Raw genomic sequence first — 14,613 nt, 5'->3', positions numbered from 1 at the left:
CATGTAAGTTTGATCGATCATTAACCTGTATAGGGAAACATCATAGATGCGCCATGCGCGTCTTCGATCGTGCCAGATGGCTATTGATTTTGTGACTTTTCTCCGCTTTCCCCTCATCACTCTCTTTGTGGCATGAACATAATGGGCACACGACACCTATTTTGTTGAACATGTACCCCATAGAGAACATCAATCCGAGCGTGGGTGCGCAAAGGACGCACGGCCAGGCCAAAAAATGGAAAAGTATGTGACATGTTGGCCAAGCGTTATGTGTATCAACTATATTTGGGTTAACAGACTTGTTAAGTATACGAACACTGATCGTGAAGAGCCAACAAAAGTTTGCAAAGCAAATTAGGATTTCTTATTCCCCATAACCTACCTACAAAGTTTACACAGATAACTCCTGTTTACGTATTAGTCATTGTAATGATCAGAAGCCAAGAAACCAGACTATTATCCGCCAGAAAATTAACAAAAGCTATTCTTCTTAACCCCCCTTACAGGGTGACGGTCATTGGGCAAAGCGTGCCTGGGGTAACGATGGGGACAGCGGAGGCACGCGCTGCTCTCATTGGAATCACAAAAGAAAACCACTGAAGGACGAGCAACAGTTTGGAGCGTTGCGCATTGTTCGCGCGTGTCTATGTTTATCGCTGTGATGTCGTGAACAATGTATGGCGAAGAACCTTCGGTTCAACTAATAAAAATAGAAAGTTGGACCTTTTGCACACAAAGAATTACAATTCTTTATCACGATGTATTGCGGTGCACTATAAAAACTGCTATGGTAATAAAAGCCTACGCATATTGGAAGGATTTTATCTAGTGGAAATACATTATAAAATTAGTGGAAATACAGCATTGAAAAGATTTCCCTAAACATTATACAAACATAACGAGAGTAGCTTAAATAGTTAATAAAACAAAGAACTTCATTAAACATCATTTGGATATTTTTAATGATACATAGGTGGGATGTGTTAAAAGGAAGAAAATGCGCGCAGGTGCCGAGATTATCATACAGCTGTAGCGTAGCCCGTCCCCCCCCAACTCCCAGCACACGTACACACTCTTACTTCAGAAAGCAATTATCTGCTATCTTAAATGCTGTTCTATGAAACCCCCACCATTACACCCTCTTTACCAAAGACCCACAATCCAAACCCAAGATAACAAAAGAGCCCTCCGGATCTTTCCAGTGCACAATAAAGTACCCCTCCGACGCTTGCCGGTTTAACGACTCACACGCGTCAGAACAATTGCAGATTTTAGGGCTGAATTAAAGGGGGTGTGCGAAACCCTCACCCACCCCCTCTTATCAGCGATCGGCGACGAACAAGAAAACAAAGTTCGACGAAAGCATGGAGCCAAGACAACACACAAAAACTATTTTGTTGTGAAAATAAATGCGCAGTATATTTACCATTAATAAATGTACTATTTACTAAATACGAATAGTTTTGATCATCCTCAGATATACAGCTAATGACATGCTTGATAGTTGCTCAATTATTTATTCACTCATTGATACTGTGGTGATCATCATATAGTTTATGTATGGACTGTAAAGAAAGGTAATTATTATTGCGATTTTGCTTGGATAATTTGGAAAAGATGCCATAAAATTGTTAATATTTAACAAATGGCTTGAACTGTTGACTAAAATGATATTCAATAGGACCACTTGTTTATAAATTAACCATAGCCTGTTTATAGTGTTAGTGACATTATGTAATTCCTCTTTTACTGTACATCGAGCTAATGATCAAGACATTTGGGGCCACATCAATAGAATCCCCAAGGCACGTTTATGACCGTAATTTGCATACTAAACCACGCCCACGTCTGTCCTTTAAAAAGGCTATGCGCTTTCCAAACTCCACGAAACTTAAGTGACGGGTCCAAAAGTCCTTTTACCCTGGAGCTAGTAATCTGTTTCTCTTTGCTTTTCAGGTTCCAGTACAAACGAATATACGATTTTTTATTAAGTGGATTTCGCGGCTGATATATTCGACTTTTTTCGTAAATCGCGGACACCACTACACACATTCATATCGGATATTTTTGGGAGTCTGCTATAGTACAATAGCAGACAAGAAGATACAAAATGGCAAAGTTGTTTTTACCGACGTGTTTTTTATTTTTAATATCAATGCATATGGTTAGTATTTCGCGTGTGCATTTGCGTGTAACCTGCTTCTTTTGTGTTATATTCGTGTTGTACTGTACGCACAGTGTGCTGATAGCACATTATGTTTTTATTCCCATAGGCGGAATCATCTGGTGGTGTGTTTGAGTTGAAAGTGCACTCTTTCACAACCACTAGCGGTGTATGTAAACCCTCTACAGACTGCCAGATCTTTTTCCGTGTTTGCCTCAAGCACTCGCAAGACAACATATCACCGGAGCCGCCGTGCACTTACGGCACTGGACTGACAGACATATTCAGCGCGGACCAGAACTCCATTTCCAACAGTGCGCCTATTAGAGTGCCTTTTAATTTCAAGTGGCCGGTAAGTAACCCCTAAGTGACACTTTAACTATATCTTCTAGTTTCTTTTGTATTTGAAGGTATTGTTTTCTTTGCAAAAATATTTTTGTTTACAGAGTTTAAACCAACATAACTGTTATTACAGGGAACCGTGTCGCTGATCATAGAAGCGTGGAACGCAGAGTCCTCCTCCGAACAGTCAACAGGTATGTCTCCTATTGGTTGCCCACCTGTGTTGTTTAGAAGGCAAGATAGAACACGTCTACTTCTTAACTATAAAGCAGCGAATCAAACAAATGATTCAATTCATTTCAGAGAATCTGAACAACATGATCAGCCGTCAGGCCACCAAAAGAAGACTCGCTATTGGGGACGACTGGTCCCAGGACGAGCACATTGGAGAGCAAAGCCAAATGCGCTTCTCTTACCGCGTAGTGTGCGATGAATTCTACCACGGCGAGGAGTGCTCGGATTTCTGCCGTCCGCGGGACGATACGTTCGGGCACTTCAACTGCGATGCCGCCGGCAAGAGAATTTGCCTGCATGGGTGGAATGGTGAATATTGCGCCAAACGTAAGTGCTGTTATTTTCATATGGTGTACATTTATGTTTATACGTTTGAGTTGAATTTACTTAAAAGAGTTAAAGAACTATATTGACGCAATCTGCAAACTCAAGTTTACGTGATTAACTTGAATCTCAGTTTGCATGGCCTGCTTTTGTTCGCCGGAACAATAGACGCAAGCGGCATGGTTTAACAAGGGCACGCGTTGATACCTAATACGCTCTGCCTTCCGTGAAAAAAGACGGCATGTGTTTCTTTTGTGCGCGTCCCAGCTGCTTAGTTTAGTACTTAACAAATACTTGATGTGCCCGAGCCTCCAAAAGAGGGGGGGGGGGGGCTGGTTTTATGATGCGCAGTCATTCTAATTTCCCCTTTCTCTCCCTCTCCTCTTAACAGCCATCTGCTCGCCTGGCTGCAGTGAGGAGCACGGTTATTGTGATGCCCCTGGTGAGTGCAAGTGCCGTCTCGGGTGGCAAGAGCCCCTCTGCGACGAGTGCCAAAGATACCCGGGGTGCTTACACGGCACCTGTGGCCAGCCCTGGCAGTGCACTTGCAAGGAGGGATGGGGAGGCCTGTTCTGCAATCAGGACCTAAATTTCTGCACCAATCACAAGCCCTGCAGGAATGAAGCAACCTGTACCAACACTGGCCAGGGCAGTTACACCTGTACCTGCAAGCCCGGTTTCAGTGGAACAAGCTGTGAGATCGAGACCAACGAATGTGACAGCAACCCATGCAAGAACGGAGGCAGTTGTAACGTAAGCAACCATCAAATGTTCTCATCTGTAATGTGGTGATGATCGCTGTTGTCCCTGGAGTGTGAAAACGTCTTTTTTGGGGATTCTTCCTCTTAGGATCTGGTGAATGATTATTCCTGCACGTGCCCTCAAGGGTTCTATGGTAAGAATTGTGAGATCAGTGCGATGACCTGTTCTGATAAACCCTGCTTCAACGGAGGAACCTGCCTGGAGAAGGAAACCAGCGGCTACTCCTGTCTCTGCCCTCCCAGTTATATGGGCTCCAACTGTGAGAAGAAGATCGACCGATGCAGCAGTGACCCCTGTGTTAATGGTAAACATATTTCTACTCCTTAACTCTTATCTGTGAAGTTTATTCCCGTGTGCGGCTCAGTCATTCCTAGCTGTCACCATCTTCCGCCTAAGGCGAGGTGTCGATATCTTCTCTAGAAGTGCTGGGCCCTGTTGCTTAATATTTTTTGTTTTGATATGCATCCACCGCGCGTGACTTTATCTTTCTTGAAAGCCGTACTGCTCAAGCATGCTAGAAGAGACGCCAGTGTGGCTCCCAGACTGATATGGAAGGCAAGATAGAGCTGTCATGTACCGATATCTGTCACAAATCTAAAGAAAAATGTACCGAAAACTGTATTTTTTACAGGATTTGTAGTAACGTGTTGGATTTTAACCAATTTCTTTCCCTTTTAAAGGTGGCCATTGTCTCGATTTGGGTCACACCCTGATGTGCCGATGCCGCCAAGGCTTCAAAGGCCCTCGTTGCGAAATAAACATAGATGACTGTGCCCGCAACCCCTGCCAGAACGCCGGCACCTGCGTGGATGGCATCAACGACTACACCTGCACGTGCACGCTCGGCTTCAGAGGGAAAAACTGCAACGTCCGCGCCGACGCCTGCAGCATCATGCCCTGTGAGAACGGAGGGACCTGCTACACCCACTTCTCCGGGCCGGTCTGCCAGTGTCCATCAGGGTTCATGGGAACCCGGTGCGAGTATAAAGAGAAGCCCACCCCTGTGGCCATCCCACCTTTCCCTGCTGCCCTGGCTGTTTCATTCACTCTGGGTCTCATCACGCTCACCTTGGTGATCTGCGCTGCCATCGTGGTCATGAGGCAGATGCGGAGGGGTCAGAAAGCCGCCTCAACAACCGTGCGCAATGATTTGGAGACGGTCAACAACCGTGCTGCTTTAACACCTTTAGGCCTTAAAGAGAAAGAAGCTTTATTCATTCCTGGTGGTCCCTATAAGGTGTCCAATAAGGATGTGGCTCTCAGCTCGACCGTCGTGGACACTCACTCAAGTGACAAATCTAATTACAAGCAGAAGATGATGGACTACAATTTGACCATCGACGAGAAACACACGAACAACAAGCTGGACCTGTAAGTATTTCTTCTTTTCATTATTTGTCTTCTTTGCTTCACTCTGTTGTGTTTTTTAGACTGATGATATTGAATATGGAAAACCCATGTTTATGTATTTCCTCTGTTACAGGAAAAATTCTGAATCAACATTATTGGTTCCACCTTTGAACTATTCAAAAGAGGGATTGTATCATCCTGTCTACATCATTCCTGAACACATAGAGCAATGTGTCTTTGCAACTGAGGTAAGCATCTTCTCACATCAGCCTATCCATTGTGAGCATGCTGCAAATGTGTTGGTTTCGAAGAATATAGCTTAACAGTTCTCCTCTCTTGCTGTTTGTCCACAGGTCTAAGAACAGTATTCTTCATCTGGAGCACCTCAACCGCAGATGGACCTGACCCGAAAATGTTTACAGTCTTAAAGGACACTTGGAAGAAGTTAAGAGAGTATAAATTATATCTACGTTTATTATTTATTTATTCATGCTGCTCTACACAGAGGACTACTTCCTGTGACGTGGACAATGATTTTGCGAAGACAAAGCTATAGACTTGAAGACTTGAGGAATAACTTGCATAATTTGCACTATTTTATTTTGTCTTTTTTATACATATAAATATATATTTCGTAATATTTAAAATGTACATAAAGAATGAGAACTCTCTAGAAGAACTGGGAGAATTGAGGATTCGCCGAAGACCATTTCTAGAGAGGTATCCAGACGTTCATCTTTCTTCATATCACAAGAGGCCTTGCTAACATAATCAAGAAGGTGCATCTGAAGAATCTGAAACTCTGACCGTGGAGTATTTTTTTCAAAATGATATTTATGAACCTTTGGATCATTGATGAAAGCAATCAAAGTTATCGAAACAAGCCGTTTCGACTGTGAATAATGTGAACAACGGAACCTGCTGATGGCTGCGTTTATTTGTTTTTTACACAGTTTTAGTGCCTACATTGGATTTGACTATCACTGATGCACACTGTAAGCAAACCAAATTTTTATTAAGTGCCTCACCTTTAGCTCAATGAAAAAGGTACTCCTTAGCAACACTACAAAACTGCATATGGGAAATATTTGATATGCCTTTTTCAAAATCTTACTAGGAGTATGTATTTCTTTGGAACAAATTGTTTAAACGGCAGTACATGATGGATGCTGTTGTGTACAACTTTCATCCTGTCAACACTGACTGTTGCTAAGTTATTTCCGACATTCCCAAGGCTCGAACAAGGGCCAGTTGGTTCAAACCGAAGCCTAATCATTGTCAAAACTTCCTGGTTTTGTGAACCTCTGCACTGAGGTCCTTTCAAAAAAAGATTCTGTTTTGTTGTTTTTGTACGTGGCATTTCTTTCTTATTATTATTCCCTTTTCAACCATTTAAACCAAAATAGAGGATACTTTTATATTTTATACCGCCGTTCTTAATTTAACAATGCAATATTGTACAAAACCTTGAGATATTCCTACTATTTAATTTGATTGTAAATAATTTGTATTTATGAACGAGAAATGTTTATATGTTTATGTATGTTCCGATTTTCACAAAGTCAAAAATATATATTTTTCTTAAAATAAATCCTGAAATAATTTATTCTGTCTCATCTTGTTACTTTTCTTTTTAAATGTCGATGTTCTACGTTTGTGTGGAGATGCTTCAATGTAGACTAAAGCCGTATTAGAGCCATTAGAAATGCAAATCCATTGGAGGATCTTTTTAAAAGACTAATTAAGTTCCCATGACATGTATTATGTGGCTATGAAGACCATTTTCATTTATCCATCTCACGGACACCCCACCCCCTTATGGACCTATAATGTGTAAAAAAAATACCATTAAATATACTCCTGGCTAATGTATATAAAGTCATTATTTCATGAATCCTCAGAACAGTACAGATGAGTAAAGGGGGAAACTGTGAAGAGTTATTAATGGCCCTCAGACAGGAATCACCTGCCATTAACCCCCCCCACCACGCTCTTCCTCCTCTATTCAAAGTGAGAAGCTTATGCTTAAAAAGGGGGAGGGAGGCTTCTCTCTCTTCCCTGGGGAGCGTTGACATGTGGGGTGTGCGTGGTCTGACACCTGTCCCCAGCTCACTCTTACCATGTATTTATTACCCTAAATCTTTCAGCAGTTCTCTACACACGCTAATAAAACCATCCTGAGGTTACAGTGAATGAAGTATCATGTGTTTCTAGAACAGGAGTCTAGCTTGAACATTTAAATTTACAAGCCGAGGTAGTAAATATGACCACTTCCCTGTATTTCAGCATATTATTTTGCCAAAAAAAACTACAGTCTGTGGTGGGCAGTAGTGAAGTATTTTACTCAGGTATTTTACTTTCAAGTATCTTTACTTAAGCAGAGTATTTGAAATTTGGAGACATTTTACTTTTACATTTTATCGTCGCTGTCCTTTTAAAACCTAATATCGGCATATTTTGTGATTTGTATTTTTGCCATAAATCAGAATTAGTCACCCTTTATGTTTGTCACTGGGTTCTGCAAATATCCAAACAATAAAAAGTATAAAAATGCTTGTCAACTTTGACAACAGCGTATTTAATCATTTAAAAAGTCGTTTTTTTTATTTCCTGAAAAACAGTGAATTTGGAAGGAAAGTGATGATATTACCCCACTACATTCATAAACGCGTATTTTTTTATTTTTAACACTGAAGTACTTTAAAAACCTAGTACGTTTCTTTCGTTTTTACACAAGTATTTTTACTCGAATAAAAGTAAATACTTTTTACGAAGTAGTTGACTTTTCAATGTACTTTAGTATTAAAGAGGGGTGAAAAATGTAGTGGATTAAAAAGTGATTCTACCCCTTGGAATGTATTGAAGTAAAACATTTTAAAACATAAAACTGATAAAGTAGACAAGCATACTTAAGCAGAGAAAAATACTTCAGTGCTGATTTCCACATTTATTATCTTAGCATTGCTAGTTTCAAGCTAGCATAGATTTAGCCTATAACTGTAAATAGGTTTACATACATTTTTTTAATAAGCCTGTCGATTTCAAATCAGAGAATGGAGAAGTCATTATCTGAAAGCATACTTTTCATTCTCTTTGTCATTCTTTCTGTATCGCTTTCTATTTGCATTGGTCTAGAAATCTGAACGCTGTGTAGCTCAGACAAGCAAACCCCTACTGCTAAGTTAATAGATGTCACAGTGATGCTAGCTGCAGGATGTGATCAAGATCAGGATATTTCAATTGTTTGTGTTAGAAAAATGACACTGATTTCCCCCAACAAACTGAAAGAGAAAGAAATGGAACGACAAATGGATTTCATATAAAGATAAGAACGCATAAAGCTCCCATTCACGTCACTGAAGCGTCACTGAACAAAAGTTCATTTTGAACTTTTGTTTTCTATTTCACGGTCCGAGTGTCTATCAACATCTGAACGCACACCCTGCTATTTATATTTGGGATGCTGATAAGTAAACATGTTAAATGACTTCCAGCATTCTTGCAGTTTAAGAACTTAGAAGGAATGTTTGGTCTTCAGATACGGCAATGAGCATGTGCTCAGCTTCCAAGTGCCATGTGTTTGGTCAGTCTGGCTATATATGGTGCTTGTTGATTTCCAACCAAGCCAACTTCACACAAGCTACCACAAATAAACAAAAAGTACAATGGAAATTGTAATCTTATCTTTTCATCAGTAGTGAAGTGATATGTTCTTATAGATTTGTGTGTAACCCTATTGACTTAAAGAAGGTTTGAACGAACAGATTTGAACTGGCTAGAGTGGCAAACAGGATGCATTTGTATACACAGAGCTGGGAGAGGCCAAGAGACTATTTGTGTATTTGTGATAACCTGTAACAAAAAGGGAATGCTATGGCCAAACAGGGCTTGTTCTGTAAAAAGAGGTTCTTTGGCTGCGTTTGGCTGATTTCTGTCTGCTATCTCTGGTGCTGTTGACTTGTGATATTAAATGATAAGATAGAACCAATATATGTTTATACATTACCAGTCAAAATTTGGAAACGGTTGACCATAATGTTTAATCATCTTTAAAATCTCTTCAGATCAAGGTGTCTGTTTAAATGTGTAAAATTACATTTGTAGACAAAAATACACACATTCTAATATTTTGTTGAACCGCCTTTAGCTTTGATTACGATACACATTCGCTGTGGCATTGTTTCGATAAGCTTCTGCAATGTCCTAACCTTTATTCTTGTCCTGAATTGCATTAACCTTTCGCCAAGTTCTTGTGTTGATGATGCTGCATAAAGTCTTCTCCAGCATGTCTCAAAGATTCTCAATGGCGTTAAGATCTGGACTCTGTGGTGGCCAATCCATGTGTGAAAATGATGTCTAATGCTCCCCGATACACTCTTTCACAATTTGAGCCCGATGAATCATGGCATTGTAATCTTGAAATATGCCCGAGCCATCAGTGAAGAAAAAATCCATTGGTGGAATAACCTGGTCATTCAGTATATTCAGGTAGTCAGCTGCTTCATTCTTTGGGCACATAATGTTGCCAGCTGCCCAGGTGGTGACGGGCGGTGTATAATTGTGCCAACATGGTAATTTTTTACACTTTGTACAATATCTTTGTCGACCAAATAATGAAGAAATGACAACCAATGATACTGGTTTATAAACTTTTAGCCAATTATAAACAGATTTAGCAAATTCTGGTCAAAGGTTCGCAACTTTGAAGATGCTAAAAGATCATAGTTTTGATTTATTTGAGATACTTTTAGTTCCCACAAAGAGTTTATTTGCAAAGACAGAATTTAAATAAAAAAATCATGTTTTAATTGTATTTATTGTATTTTATTGTGTAAGTTAGCTGTGCTTTTTTGTTGTTTTTATTACTTAATCAAAACAACCCAGCTGAAGTTTGATTGATATTATTGGATTGCAAAATAAAAAACATGTTTGAAAAATGTTTAAAAAGTTTTCTACGGATGAACTCTTCAATTGTCCTACTCTGTAGTTTTGATGAGTTTACTATTATTATAATTGGTGGAAAGCTCTAAATAAAGAATTATTAAGTGCTTCCAAACTTTTGAATAGTACCGTATATGTACAGTATTCATTAATTGGGTTATCAAAAGAAAAGAATAAATATGCATTGAATTGTCCCTATATTCAAAATACAGTTTCATGTCCATTGAGAAATATTTCTAGCCAGAAGTAAACATTACCATATAATAACTTCTTACACTTCTTAGAAAACTAACTGTTGTTGATCAACAAGGGGATTTTCATGCTTCTTCTTAACTAAACTATAATGTGAAGAAAAGTGAGGGTTCCTTCTGTTGTCTGAGGAAGATACAGTAAACAACTGCTAGAATGTGGGCTCAACACCTGTAAAATCAATCTTATATGTCGGGTATGTTCCAAAGTTGTTATCTTTTAAAAGTAAACACCTGCATATCTACCATCACTTAATCATACCCTGAAGTTTGCAGTTCTAAAGGAATCAGTTACTGTTAAAGCACATTAACATGTACATTGTGTGCCAATGTATACAAACGTCCTCATCAATTCATGGTATCATTCTTGTCACATCCTTCATTCACAACTGAACCGAAATTGTCTTCTGTAATTACTGGAAGGCGCAGAGAAGAAAGAAGCGGAAGTTAAAAATGATGATGGAAGAATGAAAGGAAAGAGCAGTAAAAAGGAGAAGCCCACATAGATTAAAGGGACACCTGTCAACTCCACATCACCGCTGATTTCAGCCCTCTTCCTCCTGTCTGAGAGGACCCGTCTGATGTCTGTCCTGTAACAGAAAGAGGAAACACACACATGATCATGACAGATACAAATCCCTATTAAAATCATGTGCTCTTTCGCTTTAGATAGACAGCAACACATCTGGTGTGTGTAATGAAGAATTCATATAGGCCTAGCTATACTTTAACAAGATTGCATCAGTGTTTGAAAGTTAGAAAATAAATGGCAGATCAGATATGCACGGCTGAGAACTTCAAAAAAGGTCTGACCGGTTTTCGTGATTCTAGACGTGTATGTAAATTATATAAGTGTGCATTCGTGGAGTAAGAGGTCAGGGTTTTGAAAGGAAATTTAGAGGGGGTTTGTCTAGGATTAAAGTTTGCCCACAATTCCTTTCCCTGTTGGCTTCCTGTTTTTGGAGTATTTATAGGTCTTGACATGGGAAGGGAAGTGGACCTTATTCTATCACACCGGTTCCCCTATTCTTTCCTTTAGTGTAAGGAGGAAACAGTGCATCTTCCTGACCACACAACTTGGACACACACAACCACAAACACCACATTTCACAATTCCCAAGGTCTATCTTTCAAGCTATCATATCAGAAAAAACTTGTTCTAAACTCTGTGCTGGTTCACCAACAAACCAACATAAACAAACTCAGACCGGCTTGAAAATCTAAGATTATCTTCTTTGGTCTCTAACATTGTATGCAGTCATGGCAAAGTAGCTCTTGGGAATAATGACGCAGTGTTTACACCAGGGGTCACGATCTGACACCACCCTCCACAGCTCAGCTGCCACTGGCCCTGCGGGTCAAAGGTCGGAACAAATAGGAAGTGCCCAACACAAATATAGCTCCTACTGACGGAGTGGATTTTTCGGATGGGTCGCAGAGGGAGGAAAGAGAATGTGGTGGGGTGAGGGGCTTTGACAGTGGGCAAAAACGAATCGGAGAAAACAAAACATGCCAGAGCAAGAGTCAACAAACCTAATTTCAAAAGAAAACAAGACAGCCTTCCTTCTCACTGTAATTAGTCCCACAATCTCTACACACAGTCAGCTAGCGTAACAAGTGTCTCGCACAACTCGTGGAAAAAAAACTGTGTGCTCAGTAGATTTCCTGCTATTGTCTCAAATGGAAACTTAGGGAAGCTGGTCTAAGGTGCCTGTGTCATTTTTTATACAGAATATTTATTTTTAATACAGGATACCTCCAGTATATAATCGATCACATTTACATTGGAAAGTGCATTTATTCACCCTCATGCTGTTCGACATGTAGTCTATATAACTGGATTGAAAATATGATGGCAGTGCGGTGCAAATGTTTCAGCAGTTTTATGTCTGCACAACTGAAGTGGTTTGGTTACCAACATTTTGCAAATTTCCTTCTTCATTTAGGTTGAAATGATGAAAGAATTTCCATTTTGTGTGTGCAAAAAATGTACAACATTATTATATATTGGTTAAAATAAAAGTCTTCAAAGGACATTAACGTGGCGGAACACACCTGTGGATTTTTCTGCAATGGCGCCTGCATGACCATCATACATTCACTAAAAATAACTTTCAGACGTTGTCTGGATTGACACCTTTTGTTTTCAGATGATTTTTCATATTTCATTGGGATTCATGTAAGATAACGGGTTTCCCAGTTTTTTCTAGTATTTTTCTGTAAGTTTACGGTTTTGACCGTATTTTAGAAATTACATAAAAAATCTGTAAAATAACGACAACATTACATAAAATTACAGTTTTTTGACATTACATGTAAAAATTCTGTGAAAATGTAGTTTTTTTACAGTATACACCTCTCTCTCTCAACAGTGATGAACAGTCCGAGAAACACAGAAGTTACGGCTTGAGAACAGACAGCAGCAGCATGAACTCCCACACGTGTATAAAAACAAGAAACAGTGGGATACGTATTGAGAACATCATCCCCCATGGCACCTCCTCTCCAGGCCTGATCTCCAGAGAGGAGCTTTAGCAGGGGCTGGACAGGTTTATAAATCAGTGCATGTCATTGTTGAGATTGAAGCCTTCCTTATATGTTTTGGGTGTGTGAATTATGAGCAAGTTTCAAATTACAGTTTTATACCCATACTGTATACATTACTGTGTATATTTATTATAAAAAATTCATGCAAATATTTTTAGGTGTTGTTGAGATTTTGAAATACACATCAAATTTCCCACTATGTGCAATTAGAAATAACCATATTTGACCATGAGAGCTATCGCTTTGACACTATCTCTAGATCTATGTCTATATATGTCTAAGGGCTCTGGTATTTGCAACAACGATTTGCCAAGAGGTCAATGGCCGGTATTCTTCAATGACTCATGTGCTCGAAATAAACGTTTGCAATGGTTTTGGCTGGAGACTTTTTCGGTTTAAGGGGTGATCTGAAGAGTTACTGTTTAACGAAAGGAGTCTTGGGGCAAACTTGCATCCGGCAGGCTGCTCCCCTCTGACCCCAGGCAGCGTGGGAAAGGGAGTACAGGGAACTGGCGTGACCAGGGACATTAACACAGATGACTCTAACAGACCTGGCTGAACACCTGTCCCCCTCCTCTCTGTATCATACAGTGGAGCTTGAGCAATGAGACCCGTTTCTACCAGAGCGGGTGTGGGGAAGTTTTGAACGGAGAGATTAAAGGAGCCACATACTCGAGGACCTCCTGTCTTCAACCCAACTCCTCTACATGCAGTAGGGTCCAAAAGTCTGGGACCACACTGAAAACCAGTGATTTCCTGGAGATACAAATATTTATGCATATGGGATGGATCTGCACTATAATGTATGCTGTCAGTAAGCAAATGGAAAGTTGTCAAAAACTGGAAATTCAACTTTGCATGAAAATGTATTTGCTGGTTATTCAATTTATGATGAAAAACTGCATTCACAAAACGGAAGGTTTTTTTACTCTTGGGCTTTACTGTAAGTCACAATTTGCAACCAAGTTTGAACGGATAAAACTGAATCAAGCATTCTTAGTATCTTTCAATCTATGATTTTGAATAATCTGAACAAGATTCCAGCCAAGCAGGAATCACAATGATCACCAAACACCACGAAAAGAAGACTGAAGTTGCCATGTTGCATCTTGGTCCTTTTCTTACACAGAACATTAAGATCACCAACATCTTGTAATGTACTGTTCTGGAGAAATGCTGACCGAGCTGTATGACGAAGAGGAACTGATCCGCCATGATTGTTCAAGTATTAGTTCTTACAGCTCAGACCGATCCATCAACCGCACAATGGAGTCCAGTGTGGGAAAGAAGGGAGAGGAAGGAAGCAGGTTTCATTCTCACTCAGAGAGAGAGAGAAAGAGAGAGACTTGATAAGCATCTTCTGAGTGGAGCTTTTCCGAGGGGGAAACTTGCTGAAGGACAGCTCGGGCTGACCCCTAAAACTGCCCATTCCAGCATAACCAAACATCTGAACAATGAGAAATCAACTTTCAAGTATTATTTTGAAAGGAGCATGTCCATCCAACCTGTCAATCATACATGAGTGTATAACCAACTGTTTACCATTTCATACTGTGGTGCTTGCATCAGATTGGCAGAGGCTTACATTTCTCAAGAATAAAAAACGGATATTGGCTGGTTATCATCTGAGGTTACACTTCTTTCAAGCAGAAGTTCAAGTCACTTCTTGTTTCTGGATAAATTCCAAGAGACATCATGAGC

General features: G+C 39.9%; 1 protein-coding gene across 1 annotated transcript; it reads left to right on the top strand.

The window, feature by feature from the left end:
* Positions 1–1,690: 1,690 nt before the first annotated feature.
* On the top strand, positions 1,691–6,782 carry dlc (deltaC). The gene is made up of 9 exons (XM_056757579.1): positions 1,691–2,164; positions 2,274–2,516; positions 2,640–2,700; positions 2,810–3,067; positions 3,456–3,817; positions 3,914–4,130; positions 4,507–5,197; positions 5,310–5,424; positions 5,530–6,782. Exons 1-9 carry the CDS (start codon positions 2,111–2,113, stop codon positions 5,533–5,535), a joined length of 2,007 nt encoding a protein of 668 aa, XP_056613557.1. The 5' UTR covers positions 1,691–2,110; the 3' UTR covers positions 5,536–6,782.
* Positions 6,783–14,613: the final 7,831 nt, after the last annotated feature.

This window comes from Triplophysa dalaica, chromosome 9 (assembly GCF_015846415.1).
Source record: "Triplophysa dalaica isolate WHDGS20190420 chromosome 9, ASM1584641v1, whole genome shotgun sequence".
NCBI lineage: Eukaryota > Metazoa > Chordata > Actinopteri > Cypriniformes > Nemacheilidae > Triplophysa > Triplophysa dalaica.
This window is presented reverse-complemented; position numbering and strand designations above follow the sequence as displayed.

Coding starts and splice junctions, on each gene's coding strand:
- dlc (XM_056757579.1), top strand. CDS start 2,111: ATGGCAAAGTTGTTTTTACCGACGTGTTTTTTATTTTTAATATCAATG. Junction 3,818..3,913: donor AGAACGGAGGCAGTTGTAAC/GTAAGCAACCAT, acceptor TCTTCCTCTTAG/GATCTGGTGAATGATTATTC. Junction 4,131..4,506: donor CAGTGACCCCTGTGTTAATG/GTAAACATATTT, acceptor TCCCTTTTAAAG/GTGGCCATTGTCTCGATTTG.